Below are 24002 nucleotides of genomic sequence, written 5' to 3'. Positions count from 1 at the left end.
GCCGACAACGACATGTCTTCCACGAACAACGATCTTGTTATCCTGACGCACATCAATGAGCTCTATGGTAAACTTGTGCTGAAATATGACATTCTTCGGTTTCAAAAAAAAAAACAGCAAAGACATTTCGAAGCGCGAAGAGGACCCCTCCCGGACATGATCCGCAAAATGTCACTGCTCCTGGTGTTCACACATACTAGATCTTGAGCTTGACCTGACATGTATGACAAGAGTGAACACTCCGAATTTAAGCGAGACGTGTCTCCTCTCCGTGTTGCTAGTTGAGGTCGTATGCACTGATCTATTGTCCACGCTTAACGCTTATTGAGGTATATTGTTCGCGGCCAATCTACTTCTAAAGAAGTTTCTCTAGCTCCGCAGCGATCGCATCACCGACTTCGGCCGTACTTGACTTTCCGCCGATATCGCGTGTTCGGATGCCGTTGTCGATGGCAATCTTGGTGGCCTCATCGATCTTCAGCGCAAGCTCTGGTTGACATAAAGAGTACTTGAACATCATGCTGAGGGACAGGATCATTGCGATAGGGTTGACGACGCCTTTGCCCGCGATATCGGGTGCGGAACCTATTGATTGTAAGCAAGCGTAGATGCAGCGGCGCGCCAACAAAAAATAAACGTACCGTGGATAGGCTCGTAGATTCCGTTAAGCTTGGTCTTGCCGTCTGGGATGCCACCTAAGCTGGCACTTGGAAGCAGACCAAGACTTCCAGGGATGACACTGGCTTCGTCGCTGATGATGTCGCCGAACAAGTTGCTCGTTACCACGACACCATTCAGTGCCCTTGGGCTCTTGATCATAAGCATAGCCGCCGAGTCGATGAGGTGGGTGCCGGACTCGAGTTGTGGGTACTCTTCCTTCATGATGCGCTCAAAGGTTTTCCGCCATAATCTCGATGTCGCCAGAACGTTTGCCTTGTCCAGACTCCATACCGGGACAGGCGGGTCCTCGACAGACGCGAGACTACCCGCCAACCGTACGACGCGCTCAATCTCCTCGACGCTATAAGGCTCTGTGTCCATGGCCTTGCCATCACCCTCATCTTCTTTTCGCTCGCCAAAGTATATACCGCCAGTCAACTCGCGGATGATGTTGAACTTTACGCCACGAACGTTGTCGGCTTTTAGGGGTGAGCCGTCGATGAGCGAGTCGGAGGCGAAGAAACACGGCCGCAGGTTTCCGAAGGTACCGAGTTCTTTGCGTAGTTTCAAGATTCCCTGCTCAGGGCGCACCTTGCCGGTTCCCCATTTCTATACAAGTTGTCAGATGGCGTCGGGTGAGTGTGGAGTTGTAGAGTCGTACCGGCCCGCCGACAGCACCGAGGATGATGGCGTCGGCCGACTTTGCAGCTTCGAGGGCTTCATCCGTGAGAGGATTGTTGTGTGCATCTATCGAACACTAGAAACTAGTAAGACAAGTCACCTACGTCATAGTTTGAAACTTACTCCTCCAAACAGGTGCTCTTTGAAGTTGAAGGTGTTGTCGGTATGTTTTTGGATGACTTTGAGGATCTTCATCGCCTCGGCGACGACCTGGATGTGTGCGTCAGTAGGCGCATTGGGAAAGTGCGAAGGCTGCTGCTACCTCTGGGCCGACACCGTCACCTGTATGGAATTAGCGCACAGCTGTACGGACTTGGAAATATGGCTTACCGGCAAGGACAACAATATTGTGGGCAGTCATGATGAGTTGAGTATGCTTGGAATCCAACAAAGGGGGTTGCGCGCTCTTGAGGATTTGCCAAAGATTCGTGAAGCTACCCCACGAAGCAGTATTCCCTGCCCCGCTATCGCAACCCCTCCGACGTCGGCCGCCTTGTGCCGAGCATCGCTCTACGACTGCCTATTATTTACAACGCCCTGACGATTCAGCAACATGGACAGTGAATGCTCTTTTCAGCCCGTTTGCGAGGGCTCCGATGTCGCAAGCGGTTTCGGTGATTGAGAAGTCACTCTGTGTCTATGACTTTCTATGTGCAATACGAACAGCGCATGCACGGAACATCAAGGTAGAGGAGAGGAAGGGCATGGTCTCGATCCTTCGACGTTTCCAGCGAGTGTGTGTACAACGACTATCGCGTCTTAGTTCATTAAAAGTGCCAAGAGCCATTAATATGCAGTGCGCTTGCCCCTATGGTTCTCCAGGTACAACAGTGCAAGGAAGCGTATGATAGGGGTCAACACTTGCCGTCACATCACTCCTTGTCACCACGAAGCACCAGCGCCAACCTTTGGAAGCCGCGTGTGACAGCCAGAAGCCGATCACGACGTGCCATGCAATCTTGGGAGAGGTTACTTTTGGACGCTGCAGGACAGGGAGATTAGAAGCTGATTGTTTGGGTAAGCGACACGTTGAATTGGGACAGTAAGGTTTAAACCATCATCCCATACCAGTTAGAACCAATGACTCCGTGGGGTAAAGGGTGATGGTAGAGGCCGCAGGCCGAACTGATGCGTCGTGGAGGCTCTGTGATGAACGCGGGATGGCGCTCCGTTCTAACCTTTCGTGCGCCAGCCTCCGCAGATCTCTCTCCCACACGCAAGCTCCAAGCCCCGATCTGGCTCCACGTTACACGCATCCTCACCTGTAGATCACAGCCAAGAGTCTTGGATATGAAGATCCTCTCTTGCGCCTCACATTCAGTGCGCGGTCCTCTATATAAGTCGTCGTAGCCCGCCGCTTTTTTGCGACAAGCCTCCGCGTTTCTGGGCGCCGCGCAACGACGTTGCGTAGCGGGACGCGCCAAGATAAGCGCACTATTGTGATGCAATCTCTGGCCGCTGGTTGTGCAATCTGTACTCGATCGGCAGCTTCGTGGTTGGGTTAGGTCAGAGTGTTGGAGATGCGTTTTGGACTGGCCGCGCTGGGCATGCGGCTTGGAACATCTCACTGCCCGCCTATCGCGGTTGGCGCAACTAACCTGGGAGCCCCGTGGGTGTCCCATGATGCCCCCAGGCTTACCTGTTTCCGTTCCACTGCTGGCCGACTCACATATAATCCCCACGAATCCCTTGCGCATGTGTTGGCTGCATCGTGTGGTCCACGGTCCTCACAAAGCCGGTACCGCTTACCGATTTGCGCGATTAAAATCACCGCTTTTTTCAACAAACGTAGCGAACTACGGTTCGCGCTGCAAACACTGTGCAGCACAATCTCACCCGCATAAAACTACTCACCCGTCCCTCCTTCATGCCTTTGCAACTTCACACTCCTGTATACCTCAACTACGACCACGACCTCGAGCTCGTCCGGTAACGTACACCCAAGCCGTCCGCGGCGAGCGTTCCAGCCACCACTTCGAGACCCACTTCAAAGCCACTACACACTTCACCATGTTGTCCGTCCGCTCCAGTGTCGACAGCATCTACAGCCGGCTCAGCGGCGAGAAGCCCCTTCCCAAGCCAGCCTACCACTGCAACATGAACCCGGAAGAGCAGTCCCTCTGGGCCCTTATCGTAAGTGCCCCTCTAATCTTTGTCTTGATACAACGTCATACTAACGACTGTACAGGGAGAAGAAAAGTACGAATACACACGCGACAAGAAGGGCAGGGTACACAGGCGTCGTCTTACCTACGTCCAACGCGCACAGAAGCAACGTCTGTTCTTTGAGTCGCGCGTGGGTCATGCCATTGTCGGCGATGAGTGGATGAGGATGAAGCTTCCTTCCCGAAAGTGCTAGACAAGCACAAGTGGCTGGCTGCTGCCAACACACGAAGGTCTACCACGTCGCGGAGGCAATTGGGCCATGATTTCGGTTACTGGGTCTCAGTGTGGCTGGGGTGCATTCCTCATGCTACTATCTCTTTTGTAATGGGTTTGGGGGCGTCAGATCAGTGGCCATTTCGCATAGGATACCCGGCATATGCATTCAGCGTGGAGTTGTTACGTTGCTCAAATCAACACTTCTTTTGACTACAAGTTTGCCTTGATGATGATTGATAGTGTGATGATATCTTACCTCATGGGATGTAGGTCACGTGCTCCAAAGCTTTCGCGCCACAACGAGAGAATAGCCTGCTTAGGGACTCTAGCTAAGCAGCGGCAGTGCAAATGGCGATGGATGGTGATGGTCTGCTTGCGGTGTGAAGTGGTGTAGAGGCCGCCTAGCTGTCGGCCCAACGCCACTGGGCGTAGCTGGCAAGTCTCCGCTCATTGGCTGGTTCTGCAGCGGCCGCCGCTCAGCCTTCAGCTGCGGGCGGGCTGTGACCTCACTCTCTCCCAATTTCTTCCTCACCCAACACACGGAAAGCGAATTGCCATCCCATCGAGCCATAATGTTCTGGCCCTACCCATGAGGAAATCCGCCTTGAGAACTCACAGCACCAATCCTAAACCATGTCGGACGACGAGGATGCGTTAGTCATCGCGGCGGATGGCGACCTCATCCTCGATGTCGCCCAGGAAGAGGGCGGACAGCGCTTCTCGTATCGCGTAGAATCCAAGACCCTGCAGCAGAACTCGCGGTACTTTGAGAATCTGCTGAGTGACCGCTTCAATGAAGGGCAGCGGCTGACGGCCGCTTTGGAAGCACTTGCCTTGAGTAGCTATAGCAAGATTGCAGATGCGCCTGCCCACGTGCTTCCTCACATAGCCATCGTCAACGTCGGTCGTGTAGCCGTTGCCAAAGCCTCTTCGATCCGCAACCTGGTTGCAGACTTCCTCCGCGCCATCCATGGCCTCGATCTTGCCGTCACGAACCCGCCCATAGCCAACCTCGCCAATCTCGCCGTCGTAGCCGACCGATTCGATGCTGTTGCGGGCTTGTCGAAGCACATACAAAGGAAAAAATACCTGCAGCTCATCGATGCCAAGTCGAGAGGCAAGCCAGCCCCAGCGCAAACGGAAGAAAGGATACGGCAGAAGCTCTTCGTCGGTCTCCTCTTCGATCATCCATCGTGGGTAACGCGGTACTCGAAGCATCTGATCATACGCGACTCGGTCCAGTGGCGACCGGGGACAGAGGAGGATCACACAAAAGCCTTGTGGTGGGACATACCAAACGGCGTCGAAGACGAGCTGATACAGAGACGAGAGTACATACTGGAGACCATCAACTCTGTACAGGCTCACTTCCTCAAGCTGTACACGTCTGGCGAACGCCAATGCAAGCTCTGGTACGATACATCGCTACAATGCGACTCGTTTCAGCTAGGAGAGATGGTTCGCTTCTTCTCCAAGATCGATACTGTACGGTTGCAAGGCAAAATCTACGATAATACAGAGCCGACGTACTACCTTGGAGACATCGATCGACTTCTGTCATCACTTCGCCAGTGTTCCAATTACCAGGTCGATAGCAATCACGGACATTGCGGACTGCGCGGACGCATACTCCCACTTCTTGACCTTATACAAAATCAGCTCAGCCTCGATACAGGTAGTCTCGACATTGGAATCTGCGCGGGATGTTGGAACAACCACCGCAGTGAGTATGCCTGGCAGCTAGCCAAGCGACCGGTCATGTGGGCTCACCCAAAGTCTTTAACGGGTAATCGGGCGCTTACTACTGCCGTCGTGCGTAAGAGTCATCAGAGGACACCAAGTAGCTGTCTCAGCAGGCATGTGGCGGTCAGAGATCTTTTCATGGCTGTGGAGCGTGACTGGACAGCGAGGGACGTGTATTAAGAAGACAGTACACCATCAAGGCAGCTTCTGAGGCCTTTGAGCCTCATACAGCTATGGTCTCAAAACGCCTCGATCATGTGTTCGACGCTAGGACAGAATCTTTGCTAGGAATCCTGTGCCGTAGCCACGCGATATTGTAGGCGCCGCATAGAATCTAGGGATCGCAAAGCTAGAGGAACATGAGGTTTTGTGTCTGCCTTGAGACCTCAATAACACGCGAGATCCTGGAAGGAAGGAAGGATACTCCCGTTTGAGGCGCTGGATAGGGAAAGTCTAACCCGCTTTGTTAACCCAGTCAGTGCCTGCACCCTTGTGACGCATGTTCTTTGGACTAAGTGCAATGGTTCATTGCACCCTTAAATTCTCAAGTCTTTTACTCGTGGTTCGTTCTTTGAACGGTAAATGCTTGTGAGCCGACTCGTGAAAGGCTGACTCGGCTATGCAAGAGGCGTGATTGGGCCTACCCTCGGACCCGTGGTGGCTGAGCAATCAGCCTGAGTTTCTTTCTGCACAGCACAGCTTCTGGTCGCGACTACCCGATATTTTTTCCATTCCTAATCCATCGATGGCCAAGGCCGATCGTAAGGCACACACAAGGCGCATATACACTTTTCGCATTGTGGGTTGTGAATAGTATATAGATTCACCTGAACCATGGAACAACACGTCCCTTCCATCAGGACACTGGTAACCTGCGCAAACCAGCTTTCACCTGTCCTTACCGTTTGCTCTGACTCACTTTAACGTTGGCCACTGCTCCAATGTCTGTCTCACTTGCCACCGTTCAGTATTTCGACAACGCCAACTCTCTATCCTACGCTGTCACTCCCTGCATTCAACACTACCCATTATCACCAAAGTCTGGAAGTATGTTTGGCAAATTGAAGAAGACCTTTTCGACACGCAAGGCGTCCAAGTCGACCAATAGCTATAGCCCACGGGACACAGAAGGCGCTGGACAGGTGCTTGGTAATGCGCCTACAGGTGCACCGGTGAACAAGAGAAACTCTGCATCCCGCGACAGTGGCCTTGCACCGTTCTCATACCCTGGCCCGTTTGACTCGGCGTCACCTGCTACACGAAGGCCCAGTAAGCACTACCCCACATAATACATACACTTTACGATTGCTCTTCCTGAAGCTGACCTTTTGCCAGACAGCTCAAGCATGAATCCCTTTAGTTCTAACCGCGATGCCCCGCCGGCGTATACACCAGGCCCAGCTCAGAATGCCCCCGCAGTATACCCAGCCCCGACTACCGATATAGAAGAAGACGATCCCTATGACTTCCTTCGAAGCTTCGATACAGTCTTTCTCATCGATGATTCTGGATCCATGGCCGGCCGCTCTTGGAAGGAGACTGGCAAGGCTCTTGAAGTGATTGCACCGATCTGCACCAAGCGTGATGCAGACGGAATCGACATCTACTTCCTCAACCACCCCGATTCTAGCATTTACAAGAACGTCACATCGGCGAGTACCGTCATCGAGATCTTTCAGACAGTGCGTCCCAGGGGTGCAACACCGACCGGTCAGCGACTGAACAAGATTCTCAAGTCCTATCTCGAGCGATTCATGCTCGACAATAGTATCAAGCCCATGAACATCATCGTCATCACTGATGGTGTGCCATCCGATGATCTTGAAACTCCCATCATCAACGCCGCCAGGAAGCTCGACCATGAGGATGCAAAACCACACCAACTTGGCATCCAATTTTTCCAGGTTGGCAAGGAACCTGGTGCGAGGGAGCATCTCATGCAACTTGATGATGGCCTTATCAAAATAGCGCAGAGCCAGGGCTTGGGAGTTCCTCGGGACATCGTCGACACGGTGCCTTTCACTGGTGACGGGAACGCTGAGCTCACCGGCACAGGAATACTCAAGGCCACTATGGGAGCTATCAATCGCCGATGGGACTATACTTCTAAGGGAATACATCAAAAATAGCGGGGCGCGGCTAGTTTCTACAAAGGCGCAGTGTGCTTCACGGGTGGACCAGTTGATGGGGTCGTCGTAATCCATCAATTCGATACGTTTAACGATGTGATTTCAGGCGTTGATTGGGTGGTGCTATCTGTACGCTTTGGGAGGTGGTGTCATCATGGGCGTTGGTGGTTCGATATCCTCATTTTACGGGTCGCTTCTGCATACGCACGACGATACCCCCTGTTCTGCATGGCTCTATATTGGATAAAGCGGTTGGGTGGGTATTTGCATGCAGTTCTCCAAGTTCAGCTAGAGACTTCTTGGGTCGATGATAGCTGGTCATTTCTTGTTCCTTTTTCACTCTTCTCCATACGTTTATGACTGGCAAAGACAGTAAGTTTCACTTACTAGTTTCAGAGCAATCAAATACCTAGTAATTATACATCAGAGCAAAATTCCTGAATACCCCTCTTTGTGAACGTCGTCCCACGAAGGAGGGGTAAATTCCGTGCATGAGTGCCTGAAAGCCTGAAGTTTGCCTAAGGCTGCCTCACAAGGCAGACTCGCCTATATCTGCCCGTTACAGCGGGAACCTCCCACAAGCAAACACGAACACCAGCCTTGCATATCAACGTGGGCGGATGCGGCTGGTGGTCGAAAATAGTGCATGCAGTGTTATGCAACAAGCTCCAAACACCATGGAATACGCCCCTCCGGTCAAGTGGTTGTCTGTCTTATTCGTCCAAGAATCGCCTCTTTTTTTGGATAGGGGTACTGGTATGCGCTTTACTGTCGCTGTTCATGCAAGGGATCACCGGGTAGCCCAAAGGGCGTCAATCCGACAGATCGTTTAGTTGAGGGCAATTTGAGTATCAGACGCCGTCCCCAGTGCCATTGCTGCGGATACGCGATACAAAGACCGAACACACTCCAGTCATATCCCGAATAGCGGCTTAGAGTCAAGCGAGACATCAAGAGGTGTGCTTCTCACACAAACACCCAAGGCAGCAAACATTGCCTCGCGGAAAGGGACAGCAGTCAGTTCACCATATCTTTACAATGAATACAGTATCACAAAACTTACCGAGAAATACTTGGCGACATCTGGAAGTCAGAGAATTAAGGGTACTAAGTGCTAAATTCAATACGATGCATGTGTTGATTGACTGATCGATGTTCTGTGCTGACTGCACGAGAAGATCTCGAATTCCCTGCTTCGTGAGCATGAGCATCGACGGAACATAATTATAGTCTGAGCGCAGGTAGGCATTCGACTACATCCTAAAGGTCTGCACGATTTCTATCAGATCACTTAGTAGAACAGCTATCTTGCTACCTGTGTTGCAGTTAAAAATGACCTCTTGCGGCAAGAAGCTATGTGAGTCGATTATTGACCTTGGAGCACGCTGTTCATTCGTACCAGTGAAGGGCTATACTGAAATTCATACGCACAAAGACTGGTATACCTAGTTCGACGGTAGAGATAGACGTTCGCCAGGCTGTACTGGCAAAGGCTACAGTACACTTCTCCCGGTCTAGCGTGCGTGCTCGCTAACACACCAATAGATCTATTGTTCTTTCAGGTTCTGGTGCAGTAATCGTCTATACAATTTTTCCAGTTCAAGGAATGCGGAGCTGCAGCATGACATACGTCGTCGCATGGGCAGAGATCTTGTTTGGTTATGGCTGGTGCAAGATTCAGTGATGTGGTGCAGGGATGGCGTAGGCGGGGATGCAGGCGACGATGACGTTTTGGCTTCCGGTAGCTTGGCCAACCCCCAGTTACAACTTTCCTGGGCATGTCGACCCAGAAGGAGGGGACGAGCACCGACGCTGCCATCCCTTACTTCACCAACCTCTCCTGGTCCATCTACCGCATCAAAATTGCCCTGCTGACCTCGGGCACGTCGTCAGACATGGCCAAATCACAGGCGCTGCAGAGCAACCTGGACGTCGACTACGTGATCAGCTACCGCTTTGCAAAGACGGACAAGACAAAGGCCATTGCGCAGTTCGAGAAGCTCTGTGAGGCGCTCGCAAACGTCGGGCTGCAGACGGAGGTGCGCAATGGCGAGTCGCACTCCATCCTGCTCTTCGTGAGGGTCGCTTCCGACGAGCACCTGTTCGGCGAGGTGTACAGGTCCAGGTATGCAAGCTTCTACTGCTTCTGGCAAGAACCGTGACTAATCCGCACACAGAGTCCGCGACTGGATCCACGGTGTCCGAACCGCTGCCCCCGAAAAGGTTACGCGCGAATCGCTCGAAGCAGAGCCCCTCTACGAGGCCGAGAGACTGCGTATAATATACCAGCTCATTACCAACCCTCCGTCTGAAGGCGGCGCTGGCATCACACCCAAGGAGGGAGAGTGGGAGAATGTCGAATCCGTCTTTGCGCTGCACGACCATGCCTACAACAAGGACTGGATCAAGAAGTGGACCTCGCAGTACTTCTTGACTACCGAGGACTTGGATGATATCAGGAACCGTCTGGGAGAGAAGGCAAGTCTCCACAACATCGGCCGTGAGGCTATCAGCTAACCTGCCCAGATTGCCTTCTACTTCGCCTTCACACAGTCCTACTTTACCTTCCTCATCCCCGCTGCCGGCTTCGGCTTCTTCTCTTGGCTCTTCTTCGGCTCCTTTTCGCCCATCTACGGCCTCGCGAGCGCCCTGTGGTGCACCGTCTTCACCGAATACTGGAAACAACAGGAGGTGGACCTGAGCGTTCGCTGGGGCGTCAAGGGCGTCTCCAAGATCGATGTTAAGAAGAAGGACTTTGCACCTGAAAAGACCATCACCGACCCGGTCACTGGCGAGCAAGTTGGCTTCTTCCCGGCATCGAAGCGCTTCCAGAGGCAGTTGCTGCAGATTCCGTTCGCGATTATCGCGACTTGTTCCCTCGGAGCTGTTATTGCGACCTGCTTTGGCATTGAGGTCTTCATCTCTGAGGTTTACAACGGGCCGCTCAAGAGCGTTCTCGTGAGTACAACTCCAGACTTACATATCCGAATGCAACTAATTTCCGCCAGGTATTCATTCCCACTGGCATCCTCACGACCGTCAACCCTATTCTGAACACCCTCCTAACGCAAGCCGCTACACGCCTGACCCAATTCGAGAATTACGAGACTGCGGGTGCGTACGAGAAAGCATTGACTCAGAAGATCTTTGTCATGAACTTCATCATGTCGTACTTGGGAATCTTCCTGACTGCCTTCGTCTATGTACCCTTTGGCAAGGTCATTGTACCCTACCTTGACGTTTTCAATGTTGCTGTGCGACCCTTCGCCGAAGACGAGAAGCAGCTACACCTCAACTCGACAAGCGCCAGCTGGAGTATCAATCCCGACCGTCTTCGCAAGCAAGTCATATACTTCACCGTCACCGCCCAGGTCGTCAACCTTGGCATGGAGCTTATCGTTCCTTACCTCAAGCGTCGTGGTCTTGCTAAGTACAAGGAAATGCAATCCGACAGGGCTGCAAAGAACGGTGGTTCCGCTCCAGCTGCTACCGAAAATGACCCAGCTGAGGACGCTGCCTTCCTTGACCGTGTCCGTAAGGAGGCTGAACTCGACGTCTACGATGTTACCGCCGACCTTCGTGAGATGGTTGTGCAATTTGGTTACCTTTCGCTCTTCTCCGTTGTTTGGCCTCTTACCGCTGTTTCCTTCCTCATCAACGACTGGATCGAGCTGCGTGCTGATGCCATGAAGATCTGCGTTGAGATGCGACGTCCGACCCCATGGCGTGCTGATACCATCGGCCCCTGGCTCGATTCCCTCTCCTTCCTCACCTGGATGGGCAGCCTCACTACATCCGCTCTCGTTTACATGTTCTGGAACGACCGCACTGGACCCAGCGGTAGTCCTTCCAACATTCAACTATGGGCCCTCCTCCTAACTGTCTTCTTCTCCGAGCACCTCTTCATCTTCTTCCGCTGGGGCGTTCGCGAGGTATTGTCCAGACTCGATTCTCCTGGCCTACAGAAGGAACGCCGTGAACGCTTCCTGGTACGCAAGCAATACTTTGAGGAGAACCTCAGTCAGCTGCAGAACATGCCCAGGTTGAGTGAGAAGGGTGGCGAAATTACTAGGAAAAGTCTCGAAGAAGAAGCTAGGCAGGGCAGTCTCAGGGATAGTACTGCCGAGATCAGATTCTGGCAGCGCCAGAGGAGCTGGAGGGAGAGCGCGGCGGTTGCGAAGGACCTCATCAGCAGGGCGCAGAACGAGACCATCATGGAGACGAAGAAGGAGTTGTAGAGCATGGTAGCAGATGCAGTCATGTCGTAGGCCGTGATGAGCGTCTGATGGGGTCGGAGACGGTGGGTTTCCTATGTAATAACTCGAGCATTATTAGCCTGGCGCTATTTGGAGTACTTCTGCCTTTGAAAGCGTCTGCTTTGATAGCCTATCAATCTTGCTAGCAACGATCTTGATCTTGTTATAATCCGCTATCCAGTTCTTCTAACCCTGCTCATATTCAAGCAGACCAGTTCTACTCCAGTGAAACGCCCATTAGAACTGTTAAAGCTTATACGTGATTTTGCTTCTACTCGAATAGGCCAGTCTTTCTTCCTCGAGCGCATGCATAAAGCCTGCCACTCAATGAGAAAAGACGTCCCGTTGCTGGCGACATTTCTGAAGAGAGGACTGACGTAGAAAGCCGCAATGCGACGTCCTTGCATCAGACCAGGCTTCGGACTCGCCTCGCAGTAGCAGGGCTGGGTATGACTGCACGCATAAAGCGTATCGTTAGTATCATCTAGGTGCTCCTAAGAGCGAGCAGAAGAACAGCGAAAAAAAAGAACGGTTTTTATCATGGGACAGCTACAATACTAAGAAACAGAGATTTGGAAAACGTATAGAGATTAGACATCTCGTGTCACTCCCGATCAATTAAAACCGGACAGAAGACAACATCGGTGGCGGGGAGGGCTCGTGTCGCCGCGTCGAGGTCTGGTGGGATCAACATGGTAGTGCGAGGCCTGTTCCGGTCGATGAGGCATCCGTCCGGGTGTTGTACGTCTATAGCTGTCAAACGCCTATAGCGCCGTGGATTGCTCTGGGTATCGCGCAATGGTGGAAACAATCATGCCGCCCTAATCTGTCCGCATGGTGAGTGGACCTGCCGGAGCATTCGTACTCGCCTAGCCACAACACCGCCTCATACCGCACCTGTCTGGCATCTGAAACTGTTGTGGGCGCGTCAGACCACAATCGTCGTTCCATTCCGTTGTGCCTGAATCATTTTCTTCGTGACTTTTGCCCAGTCGTCAATCCATGTTTGGGCCTCACGATCTTCTTATCAATGACTGTCCTGATCCGATTCTGGCTGCAGAGGAGGTAAGTTCAGAGCAAAAGGAATGATGAAATCCCAGAGAAGCTAGTGGATAGGACAAAACCTTCGTCCAAGCTTCGCACAGAACGGTCTCCGGTACCCGAATGAATCCAGCGTAACGTCACTCACTTGAGGCTTCTCATGTGGGCTCGCTGCTTGGTGTATGTCTCGTAGTTGCCACCGAAAACGCATTCGAGAATGCTGGGTCCGATATTCTGTCCCGAGCGAGCGGCCTGCATACGATCGCTGAGGGTAAAGTACGCTTCTTTGAAGGCATCAAAGGCAACCTGAACTTTGTGGGATCCACCGGAAATGTTATTCTCTGGGCGATTAGGATCCTGGATGGACAGGCCGTCATATTTTTCTGGGCGGCCATCGATACCATAGTTCGTCTGCGTTTGTTAGCTATGCATACGAAAGCGGGAAAAGCAGCCGGAGGCCACTGCTCATCCCACAGCGACATGGGAAGACTGACCTTTTCAATGATAGCAGGAGGATGCATCTGAATGCGTTTGCGGGATAGATCAAAGTCACCGTAGTACTTGAGGAATCCTAGGAAACATTCCCCGAGATTGTCCGGTTTAGGGGAATGCTGAATGTAGCTGACGATCAAGCAAATGATACTGTACCCTCCAATCCCGCCAGTATGGACTTCATTCAAGCCATGCATGGCGAGGAACTGCTTCATGAGTGCCACCATGTATATCATGTCGGGGTACTGCTGCTTCCACTGTGCAAATGTCGCTTGTGCCTGCACTCCGCTCAAATTCTCGAACGAGATGTCAACTTGAAGCTTGGTGAGCTCGTCTTCGAACTTGATGATGGGAACGCGCGCAGGGATGACCAGTGCGTTGTTGTTGGCCGCCAACCTCGTGTCTTTGAGCCGTCTGGCTGCCTTGTAGAGCAGACTCTTGTTGGCCCCTCTCGCAGACATGTCGACAACAGGTTCTCCACCATTGTAGTGCCTATCCGAGACATATACCAGATCCATGTCGGCCGTAGGCAAGTAAAGACCCGCAGGGAAGGAGCCGAAACACAAGATGCGTCCGTTTTCTTGAGGGAACCTGCGTTGTCCCATAGCGCTGTTAACGCGGTTGACTAGCCGGTTACGTTGTTCGTGCTCGAAGGGCTTTGGTGCGACGAAGTCATAGAAGTCGAGTATCTCGTTATGAAGCCTGTCACAGTGTTAGTCCAATAATCGCGTTGCAAGGTAGACTGCGTATTGCATAACTGCCAGAGATGCAGTCGTGGGAATAAAGAGAACTTACCATTTCTCAGGTTCGCTAGCGAGATGCGCATACGGGTCGCGTGAGGGAAGCCACGGTGTTGGATTGACGTTAGGAACGGGTAGCCACTCGTCCACGACACCACTCAAATTGGCTTTGCGTTTGTTGTTATTTCTAGCAGGACGTGGTGCCCGATGTTCAGCTACAGCAGCCTGTTGCCTATCAACAATGCTGTCAATGTGCGCGAACTCGCTCAAGGAGCCTTGAACAGCGTCGCGGCCATCGTCCTCGTCACCAAACGAGATGAAATCGTCGTTGGCAACAACTGAATTGTGTCCAGCGGCCTTCTCGGCTTCCTGATTCTTGGCCTTCCGGATCAGTTTGACAAAGTCGGTTCTCTTTCCCGTAGTCTCATCGGGAGGCGGCAAGGCGGTGTACGGGTCGGGATTGGACCATTTAGGAACAGAATCGCCATCAGCACGTTTGGTTTGCGTTCGGGCTGCCTTGGGCTCGCGAGCGTCGCCGTCGCCATCTTCATCGGCAGAATCCGCGCTCTCTACCTGCATATCTGCCTCTTCGTCGTCAGAAATGTCATCTGGGTTGTGGAACCGGTTGGAGCCGTCGGCAACACCTAGAGCGCGTTCCGGACTACCGCCGTCGCGATGGGTCAGAAGGGCGCGCTCGTGTGGGGCAGCTTTCTTGAAACCACCCCTACGGAATCCGTTTGTGTTGTTCCTGCCGTCCGCGCGAGACGAGCCTCGCGAGGCCCCACCACGACCGCGCCTTCTTGACGATGCAGAGCCGGAAGGACCCCGCGGCACATTGGAATCGCTAGCAGGCGGGAAGCGGGGAGCGGGGTGACTAGACTCGAAGGTGAACTGGGACTGATTGCCGTTGCGCGCACCGCCTGGTCGGTAGTTGTCGCCATCACCGCCAGTGAACGTCATGCGGTCTGCAAGTGGTCGCGGGCGGTCGCGCGCAGGTCGCGACGGACGATATGAGTCTCCCATGGCGTGTCGCGTTTGTAGTGTGAGGAGGGTTCGTCGCGCGCAATTGATGAGTGGTTGTTGTGGGTTGGTGCTGATAGCGGTGGGTTGCGGAGGGATAAAGGTCTCAGGCGCGAAAGATTTGTCCAACGACAATGCGAGTAAGCCAAGACCTTAGCGCGACCCAGTGAATTTGTGGGGTGCCCGCGACCGGGACCCGGTGTTCACTGCAACTTGAATTGGTCAGTGCTTGGAGCCGTAGACAAAGTTAGTTACTGAAGCTAACGCCCTCCGCTTTTGCAATGTTGGATGAGATGTACATCCAGTCATGTCTGACACTTGCTCAAAGCTTGTGAAGCTACACATCAGACGGTATACGTACGATGAAGATATCCCACACCTGGGCACTCAGATAGGTTCTGATCTCTGACAGCTTTCTGCTGTGCCAGCTGCTGCTGCTGCGAGGTGGTGATCGAAATCAACGTTTCCGTGGGGTATTCTTCGATTGATGGATATGGCATCGTTACATGTGATAATACAGTATTGAACACTCGCAAAGAAATGTAAGAAGCAGGAGAGTGGAGAGAGACCGAAGCATGCTTATGCCCATCCAACCACACTCTCGATGACGAAGCGCCATCGCTTACTGTGCCCATAGAACATAGAAGGCTCAAACGCTATGCCCAACGCCCAAAATGCAACAGATTCTCCCTTCATCACTCCGTGTAGTTCGTCAGGAACATAGTCCAGTTTGTGTGTCTCGCCCTCGAGGTCGAGTGACCGAGAGGAACCGCGGCCAAGTTAGATTGCTCCATGTAGAGCCATCTCAATCTTCTTTCGTAAACTTAGGCTTGACTAGAAGTAGGTGCACCAGGTCAGTATGTGTCTCACATGCGGTGCGTGCATGGGTACTTACACCCTTCCCTTAATTCCTTTTCGCGCTCCGCCACCCGTTGATGTCCCTGCACCTCTCTCTCTATCCTCTCTCGTGCCCTCAATATTTTGCTTTGCAGATAGAAACTTCCGCCCTTCTTCGGATCGTTTAGATCGAACAGCCTCTTGAATCGCTCCGTGACAGCCTCTATTTCAATGTTTCCCATCTTTCCGGGACCCACGTTCAGGATTTGGCAGGCTTCGTCCATGGTGATGTTCGAAGACGAGAAGGCGCCACCGCTGCCTCCACCACCTTGGCTGGCGACTGCATATTTCTGCGACGCGGCGGCTTGACGGTACGATTCGGAGACGGCGCGACCTATTATTCGAGCGCCGGAGAAGACGACTTGTGTTATTATGCGGTGGGCCTGTACGTGTTAGTTGCAGACGGTGTGACAGCGAATAGGAACATACCATTGTAAGAGGTGACGAGGTAAGGAGAGTCTGTGTAATATGCTATTCCCGTCGAATCCTATGCGAGAGCCACGCCTGTCTGTCTTGGGCGGATGGGTGCTGTTGGCAATGAGGGCATCTCCAAAATTTCTGGGTCGCCTTCCGCGCTCTCGGCCTGCCTCCGCACCTGGCACGTGATCTCAGCCAATCACAGCACGATCGCAAACTGCGATCTTCGCAAGCATCTCTGCGCGCCTGACGATGGCTATAGTCGTGCAGTCCGGTCAAACATGGTAATGACGGTGATGCATCCCGTGTGCGCCCTTCGTTCAGAGTGCTTCTGGATATTGGCGCCGGGGGAGGCACCTTGAGGCTTCCGCAAGTCGCCCTCGGACTAAGACATTCACATGCTCAAAGATCCCCGCATCACTCCCGGCGACAACGTCATGTGCGACTTTGCATGACAGTTTCCAACATCTCTCGAGCTTCAGTTGTGCATCGCTGCAGGCTTCCTTCCTGTACAATCACTGAGCGTGGCTTGACAAGAGCGCGGCACTCAGCCTCCACTGCTCAGCCAGGCGATGACGCACAACCCCATGCATGGCAGCACTAGGTTGGTAACTTCCAAACTTGCAACCACATGCAAGTAAAACCGAGTTGCGCAAACAACATGCTCATGCCCACATAGACACACCCTGGATACAGCACATGTCCACCCCTTCAAGGTCCAGCAACGATGCGTCGTCCCCGCCGCCAACCGGTGATTCGAATTCCAACCCGACGTATGCCAGCTTCTCTCCCGCCAACCTAGGCCAGACGACACCGCAATCAAAACTGCGCTCCGCCATACTCGTGCACCAGAAGTCGCCCCTACTTGCGGCTACACCACCACAGATCACTCGCGTGCTCGCTTATTCGCACCCCTTCATATTACCTCTGAACAAGTTTGCTGGGCTGGTGACATGGACGACCGGAGACCCATGGGAGAGCTTTCTCGTGGTCGCAAGCTTTTGGGCCGTCGTCATGTACGGTGATGCCGTGACAAGATACGCAGGGCCCATTATCGTCGTGTCTGGACTGATACTGGGCATGTACACGCGAAGATATTCTCCACTATCGTCGACCGGGTGGACAGGCGAGAAGGGACAGAAGGCGCACAAGCGCGTCGAGTCGGACACCAACATCAAGCATCACAAAAGCCTGGAAGAGATTGTGGACAGTCTGAAGCTCTTCACTTCGCGCTGCAACATCCTACTAGATCCCTTTCTACGCCTCACAGACTTCTTATCCACGCAGAGGACTGCGACGTCGGCTACTACACGTCCGGCGCTCACCGTATTGTTTATCCGAATCCTCTTCGTGTTGCCGCTATGGATAGCACTCACGCTACCGCCCTTTTATATCCTGACTACGAAGCGAGTGGTACTAGCAGTAGGCACAGTGATGCTGAGCTGGCATTCACGGCCAGCCCGCGTAACCCGAACCCTCCTATGGAGATCAAGAACAGTCCGACGTACCTGCGCCTTCATAACCGGACTAGACTTTGGCGAAATCGTGTCAGTAGATAGGAAGGGTGCGCCTCCTCTGCCACCTCGAAAGAAGAGCACGCAGGAGGTTGCAGCTTCATTGGCGGCTAAGCGTCGGCCCGAATCTACAGGCGTACGCTTCACCTTCTCCATCTATGAGAACCAGCGAAGATGGCTAGGTATCGGATGGACATCCTCTATGCTTGCTTACGAGCGAGCATCTTGGACGGATGAGCACCTGAACCCGGTTCCACCTAAAGAACAGTTCGAACTACCTGAAGTTGAAGGAGGTCAGTCGAGATGGCGGTGGGTGCAAGGCAGTGAATGGAAGGTTGAAGGCGCGGAGAAAGACAGCAAGGCTGACAAAGGCGCGTCCAAGGAGGATTCGGCGTGGATATACTACGACAATAAAGTAAGTAGAGTGAATTGGTACAACGTTCTGATTCTAACTTCAACAGTGGAGAGACGGACGAAGAGGCCAAGATGGTTGGGGGCGTTATACCCGCCGTCGAAAATGGTATCGCGACGCCGAGCTCGTCGAATCGACATCATCCACAGATACAACGCCTATGCCCACGCCCAAACCTGGCCCAATTGATACTTCCGGAGACCTTGATCCTAATCAACTTACAAAGCTGTCCTCCAATCTCAGTGTAGCATCCAGTACAGACCCTACTCTAGTCGAGGGTGATGGACGCGAGTATGCCGCATCGATAGCGTCGGATACAGATGCAGCGAGCACAAAGAGTAAACGGAGTTGGTTTAAGAAGAGGCGGAGCAAGAGTACAAGCGGTAGTGTGAGTGGCGTGACAGTCGTCAGCGACACGGGTACAAGTGGTACGCGTAGAAGTGACGAGGACGACATGCAAAGCCCTCTCGATCGTATGGCGAAAGATGAGGAGTGGAGGCTTGGTGATGACATTCGTCAACATCTTGATATCTGAAGTAGTTGGAGCGCTTGATGATTACCTTGACTTGTTGTATGAACATAGTTTTTACATTCCTCCCTGATACGAACCCCATCGATTCCCGTCAAGTGATCTACTATACACCAGTTAAAACGACACATGTGCTGGCCAAGACCATGACCGGGAAAAAGGTAGTCGACAGATTGCTGGAGTCTCCACCTTTTCGCCGCATATCCTGCCTCTCGGTGTGTTGTTGTGGTGCGTCAATATCGATGCTTCATCCGCAGTAGGTAAGTCCAGAAATCAAGCAGATCCATTGACATGTTCACAGCACGTGGGGAGACATGGTTTTCAAGTGAGTGTCCTTATTTCATGATCATATCTCATCTAATATTTCCCAGCAGTCATGGCCCTTGGTATTGGCAGTTCACCCCGATTTCCAACAGTGTTCATTGTTCCATCTCCGAATCGCTCGATGGAAGTGTTGCTGGAAGAGTTCCGAGGCTCAGGGTAGCTTGACGCTTAGTGCTATTCGGATTGTTAGTGCCATTCCAGACCGAAAGGAAGACACCGCGTCGGTATATCTCGAGATGTACTTACGGAGCAGGATCCGCATCCGCAGCTGGAGCAGTCACCAGCGCACTTGCAGGAGGAGCAGTTGCTGTTCGTTTGTTAGCCAGAGCCCCTCCATGTTCCCAGTAGAGTGTCCATCACGGTGCTGGCGCTAGCCCTGAAGCAGCAGCACACCACCGTGTGTCAAACACCAAAGTCGGTCGGAAGACGTACCAGGGGGCCATTTTGATTGGTTGGTTGGGTTGTTGGATTGTTTGGTTGGTTGGATTGTGGAAGTGTTGGAGCGTGATGAGCCATCAAGGTGCTGAGGGCAGACACTTATATAGAGCACCTGGCCACCAGCCCGCGACTTGGTAACGACTCCCTACCCACGCCGCGGTGGAGACCCTGTCACTCGAAATGGTCATGCGCGAGGCGGTGGGGTCCGATGGAGAGTGACATATCGACCTGCTAACCGCCCCATCAGAGCCACCGTCCTTCGAATTCCCGCGGTTAAGCGTACGCCACGCTCGTCTCACACCATACACAACAGACAGCTTGGAGGGGAAGACCATCTGGTTGGTCGAGGAACACCGGTGAATGGCTGGATAGCTCACCCACTGGGTGTGCTAGGTGCTGAGACGTACCGCTCTAGGCTGCCTCTCGCATATATGCCGCACTTACCGGTATACTCAACCGGGCCGGTTGCAGAGGAGCCTTCGTCAGCCTTCAAGCTGATACGAGCATCTCTCGACGGTATTGGCTATGGAGTCACTTGCCGCTGCAACCGTATCAGTGCATCGGGCTCCACGGCACCTTCGCTCTGCTCGAAGCTATAGCCTGACCACTGACAAAGAGGACGCCTCGGCCTTGACTTCCTCACCGTATTCTAGCGCTTGAGTTGACGCACTGCACGTGTGAGACATCATGCAGATCGCTTGTACCTAGGTACGACCCGCTGCTCTGGAGCCTTGAGAGCCATGGGACGGCACGGGCACAGCACCACCAACGTGGGATGATGTTGGTGACCCCTAATCCGGTGCTTACGTCTCAAACGTCCACTGGCTGCATCAGAATCGAGTGGTGGCACTGCATACGCATTCCCCGCTTCTGGGCACTATCTGATTGCGGACTTGGCAGTTCGCGGTATGTTCATGTGAATCATAGTACGGTGCATACAACTCGAATAGCGAGTTCCTAGCTGTGTCCTGTTTCAGTGGGATCTTTGCTGTCAATTACATGCATGTGAATATGCCTGGAAGGACGCGCGACCGAAGTCAAGAATCTAGATCTACACCAAGTTCAAGCGCGTGATCTGATGATGCATCGATGGGTAGCGCTCAATGTAGTATGGCCGAGAAGCCAATCGCGACGGTCCGTCAGTGGAGCTATGATGCAGCTAGTGGGCAACACGTGGGGAGAAGCCTCGCATTTCACTTTACCTAGGTACCTAGGCAAACCTTGGGACCCTGGAAAACGACAAGTGACATGGTACATCATAAGATGTATCTTTTGACTACACTCAACAGCATCTAAGCAATTAGCCACTCCCCATATATGACGTAGTTTCCAATTCGTTGGCGTGTGACCTCGGGAGTTGATGGCGGCTGCGGCGGTACATGGTGAGTTGTAGCTGCTAAGTATGTCATCCCCCTAACACCAGTGGACTCCATACCAAACACCCACCCGGTCCCAACAACTCTTGGAAAGCGATAACATATCAACATAAGAGCGGCAGCCGCGGTTCGCTCAGACTTTGTTGCACATACCAGGTGACTATGATCTTCTAGCAAACCTCCACGCAGAGGACGGCTCCACATGTCTTGTCACCAAGCCCATACAATGATATGGTAGTCTTGCCAGCGGTACATCGACCGCGCCCCTTGATACGTTCGGACTTGACATCCTCAAAGGACCGCACAAGGAAGGTGACGCTCATGTTGAGCGCGAGACTTCTGGTATTGACGGCGTAAGTGAAGCGGATCAGGCATGTGTTGTCTTTGGAGTGAGGCGAGAGCGTACGTAATATCGAGCTGTAGTTGGGAGTCGCAATAGTGCTTGAGTGAGGGAGTGGCACTCTTGAGGATCTCGATGGAAACGATGGTCTGTCATTTGACATGACATCTCCAGAGAGAAAAGAGATCTTACGTATTAGAAACACCGGTGGTGACTGGGCGGTGAACGTATCAGAGCATATGCTTTACATCTTTGACAATCACATACATCTAGGCAACTCATTCACCCTCTTGCGGCTGATAGATTGATTTGCCTTCTATATCCGGCCTTCGTCATACACATGACCCCATATTCCCCGAATGTATTGAGCCGCCTCAAACTGTTTGCTCTCAGCAGCAAGCGGGTTCTTCTTATCAGCGAAAGTGGCCACATACGCTGTCCGGCTCATCTCACACATAGCAGCACCGGCGTCAAGACGTCTGGGCCCTAGCGCTTGAAGGAATTCGTCCACAACCCATTCAAGACCACCGCCCCATGCGGTTATTTCCGGTCTGCCATTGGGCTGCGGAGAACTTCTGAAAATCTCCATCTGTTCTGCAGTATACAGAACGAGTTCATCATCTCCGTATTGACCAATGATCTGCAATCCTACAGAGTTGAAGAATGAATCCGGGACCGTCGAACTCTGGCTCTTTTCCTTGTAAGGAGTAAATGTGGGAAGAGTGATTGCTGGCAGCCCGGCAAGACTAGCTGGTACGGTGAAGACATCGTTCATGTAGGAGTGGACTGGATCCTGATTCTCGACTTCAGCCAAAGACGGTGCCGTTGATGGAGCTGTGGGGCATATGATCACGTCCACTCCTTCTGTTTCTGCCGCGGTTTCTTCGGCATCGAGCAATGGGTTTGGACTGGCAAACACCCTGTTGAAATCTTGTTGTACGAGCCTCCGAATCTTTTGTGCTTGTATGAAGTAATTGTCGATAGCCTGGGCACTTAGTGAAAAGGCTCCAAGGAGTATACGCCGCTGAACCTCCGGACCGAAACCTTGACCCCGGGTTTTAGCAAAGAGCACACTATCTGGTGTACCATCGATGCCCTCGGCTCTACTTCCGAAACGCACGCCGTCGTACTTTGCGAGGTTGCTCGATGCCTCGGCTGGCGCAAGGACGTAGTAGGCTGATAGTGCTTGTTGTGTTGTGGGTAACCGAATAGGGTGCAAAGTATGACCAGCATTCCACAGATATCTGAGTTGGTCAATCCATGCCTTTCGGACAGCGGGCTGCAATGTGTCGATGTTGTAATCAAGAGGAATGCCTATCTTCAACGAAGTTGGTCGCTTCCCTGTACGGAATTTTGCTCGGGTTGTGTTAGGAACGGACGTCGGATCCTGCGCATCGTGGATGTTGACCTTGGCTGGACTCAGTCAGAGATGTGGAAATCATAGTCTACATCTCTATAGACTCACAGAATATGCTCTTCACACTCGCCACGTTCTTGCCAAAGATCCCGACAGTATCCAGAGAGTTTGCATAGGCAATTACACCCCATCTCGACAGCAGTCCGTAGCTCGGCTTAAACCCAATGACTCCGGTATATGCAGCAGGAAGCCGTACCGACCCCCCAGTATCGGTACCTAACGCGCTGCTCGTCTCAGCACACATACTCCGTCCTCGTCGGCTGTCAAACACTTACGCCCAACATTGCGACGACGCGACAGCAAGCGCGCTTCCACCTGAGCTTCCACCCGCACTTGCCTCCTCTCCTTTGTATCTCTGCATCTTCACTGGTCCGAAGTGTGAATGTGTCGAGTGCGATCCCATACCGAATTCGTCCATGTTCGTCTTGCCTACCACCACGGCACCTTCATCTTGCAGCAGCCTCACCACTGTGGCGTCATATGGGCTGCTGAAGTCTTTGAGTATCCCGGAGGAAGCAGTAGTCTTTAGGTTCTTCGTGCAGATGTTGTCCTTTATTGCGATTGGCTTGTCGGCGACGCTGTCGGGTTGGCGGCGGAGGGTACGGGATTTGGAGGCATCGCTGCTTTGGAGGATGGACGCTTCGACGAAGGAATTAAACGCGTTGAAGTGTCTGTACTTCGACTGGTTCGCCAAGTACGTCTTCGCATGCTTGGAGAGGGACATGGAGGGTGGGGCGCATCGCCGGCGCGTTGTCGCGAGTGGGATGTCGGAACTGCACGAGCGGGACAAAAAGAAGTCACGACGTCATGTGATCGGCCTGACTCGCGCGCTCAGCATTGCCCACGATTACAGACACCAACTGACTGCCAACGTCTCCCAGCTCACTCATGAGGTAACCCACAGACTAGAACCTCGGAACACGTCAAGAGGACCGCAAAAGACCTCTCTTCGAATTCTTAGATAACTTCGCCATCACCCCAAGTGAGGGTTCGTCATCCACCGCGGCGACTGTCGTAGCGACGATGCCTGGAATACATTCATCGATAATTTGATCGAGTTTGTCAAGAACGAGCTGCGCCGCCCAGAATCGGGCCATCTCATACAATTGCTCGCACTTACAGTCAGAGAAGACCGCCCTACCCTAGACGATGCGACTGATGCACAGCAATTGTTCACCGCGTGGACACAGCATC

General features: G+C 52.8%; 9 protein-coding genes across 9 annotated transcripts; 5 read left to right on the top strand and 4 right to left on the bottom strand.

Annotated features, from left to right (window-relative positions):
* Positions 1 to 355: 355 nt before the first annotated feature.
* On the bottom strand, positions 356 to 1702 carry J4E84_000639 (uncharacterized protein; the record flags this gene model as incomplete). The annotated part of the gene is made up of 6 exons (XM_049383277.1): positions 356 to 585; positions 642 to 1269; positions 1322 to 1417; positions 1465 to 1551; positions 1604 to 1623; positions 1672 to 1702. The coding sequence occupies 6 exons, from the start codon at positions 1700 to 1702 to the stop codon at positions 356 to 358; spliced, it is 1092 nt and encodes a 363-aa protein (XP_049248795.1).
* Positions 1703 to 3351: 1649 nt separating this feature from the next.
* J4E84_000638 (uncharacterized protein) lies at positions 3352 to 3700 on the top strand (the record flags this gene model as incomplete). The annotated part of the gene is made up of 2 exons (XM_049383276.1): positions 3352 to 3474; positions 3530 to 3700. The coding sequence occupies 2 exons, from the start codon at positions 3352 to 3354 to the stop codon at positions 3698 to 3700; spliced, it is 294 nt and encodes a 97-aa protein (XP_049248794.1).
* A 656-nt stretch (positions 3701 to 4356) lies between these two features.
* J4E84_000637 (uncharacterized protein) lies at positions 4357 to 5646 on the top strand (the record flags this gene model as incomplete). The annotated part of the gene is made up of 1 exon (XM_049383275.1): positions 4357 to 5646. One exon carries the CDS (start codon positions 4357 to 4359, stop codon positions 5644 to 5646), a length of 1290 nt encoding a protein of 429 aa, XP_049248793.1.
* Positions 5647 to 6407: 761 nt separating this feature from the next.
* Positions 6408 to 7595, top strand: J4E84_000636 (uncharacterized protein; the record flags this gene model as incomplete). Its single annotated transcript, XM_049383274.1, has 2 exons — positions 6408 to 6735; positions 6802 to 7595. 2 exons carry the CDS (start codon positions 6408 to 6410, stop codon positions 7593 to 7595), a joined length of 1122 nt encoding a protein of 373 aa, XP_049248792.1.
* A 1778-nt stretch (positions 7596 to 9373) lies between these two features.
* On the top strand, positions 9374 to 11833 carry J4E84_000635 (uncharacterized protein; the record flags this gene model as incomplete). The annotated part of the gene is made up of 4 exons (XM_049383273.1): positions 9374 to 9720; positions 9773 to 10073; positions 10122 to 10553; positions 10604 to 11833. 4 exons carry the CDS (start codon positions 9374 to 9376, stop codon positions 11831 to 11833), a joined length of 2310 nt encoding a protein of 769 aa, XP_049248791.1.
* Positions 11834 to 13036: 1203 nt separating this feature from the next.
* On the bottom strand, positions 13037 to 15147 carry J4E84_000634 (uncharacterized protein; the record flags this gene model as incomplete). The annotated part of the gene is made up of 3 exons (XM_049383272.1): positions 13037 to 13303; positions 13387 to 14086; positions 14180 to 15147. The coding sequence occupies 3 exons, from the start codon at positions 15145 to 15147 to the stop codon at positions 13037 to 13039; spliced, it is 1935 nt and encodes a 644-aa protein (XP_049248790.1).
* An 802-nt stretch (positions 15148 to 15949) lies between these two features.
* Positions 15950 to 16473, bottom strand: PAM16 (mitochondrial import inner membrane translocase subunit TIM16; the record flags this gene model as incomplete). Its single annotated transcript, XM_049383271.1, has 3 exons — positions 15950 to 15978; positions 16040 to 16424; positions 16471 to 16473. 3 exons carry the CDS (start codon positions 16471 to 16473, stop codon positions 15950 to 15952), a joined length of 417 nt encoding a protein of 138 aa, XP_049248789.1.
* A 684-nt stretch (positions 16474 to 17157) lies between these two features.
* J4E84_000632 (uncharacterized protein) lies at positions 17158 to 18919 on the top strand (the record flags this gene model as incomplete). The annotated part of the gene is made up of 2 exons (XM_049383270.1): positions 17158 to 18387; positions 18434 to 18919. The coding sequence occupies 2 exons, from the start codon at positions 17158 to 17160 to the stop codon at positions 18917 to 18919; spliced, it is 1716 nt and encodes a 571-aa protein (XP_049248788.1).
* A 2788-nt stretch (positions 18920 to 21707) lies between these two features.
* On the bottom strand, positions 21708 to 23532 carry J4E84_000631 (uncharacterized protein; the record flags this gene model as incomplete). Its single annotated transcript, XM_049383269.1, has 3 exons — positions 21708 to 22804; positions 22857 to 22976; positions 23214 to 23532. The coding sequence occupies 3 exons, from the start codon at positions 23530 to 23532 to the stop codon at positions 21708 to 21710; spliced, it is 1536 nt and encodes a 511-aa protein (XP_049248787.1).
* Positions 23533 to 24002: the final 470 nt, after the last annotated feature.

This window comes from Alternaria hordeiaustralica (assembly GCF_023758085.1).
Source record: "Alternaria hordeiaustralica strain BMP 2776 chromosome Unknown scaffold_1, whole genome shotgun sequence".
In the NCBI taxonomy this organism is placed as follows: domain Eukaryota; kingdom Fungi; phylum Ascomycota; class Dothideomycetes; order Pleosporales; family Pleosporaceae; genus Alternaria; species Alternaria hordeiaustralica.
This window is presented reverse-complemented; position numbering and strand designations above follow the sequence as displayed.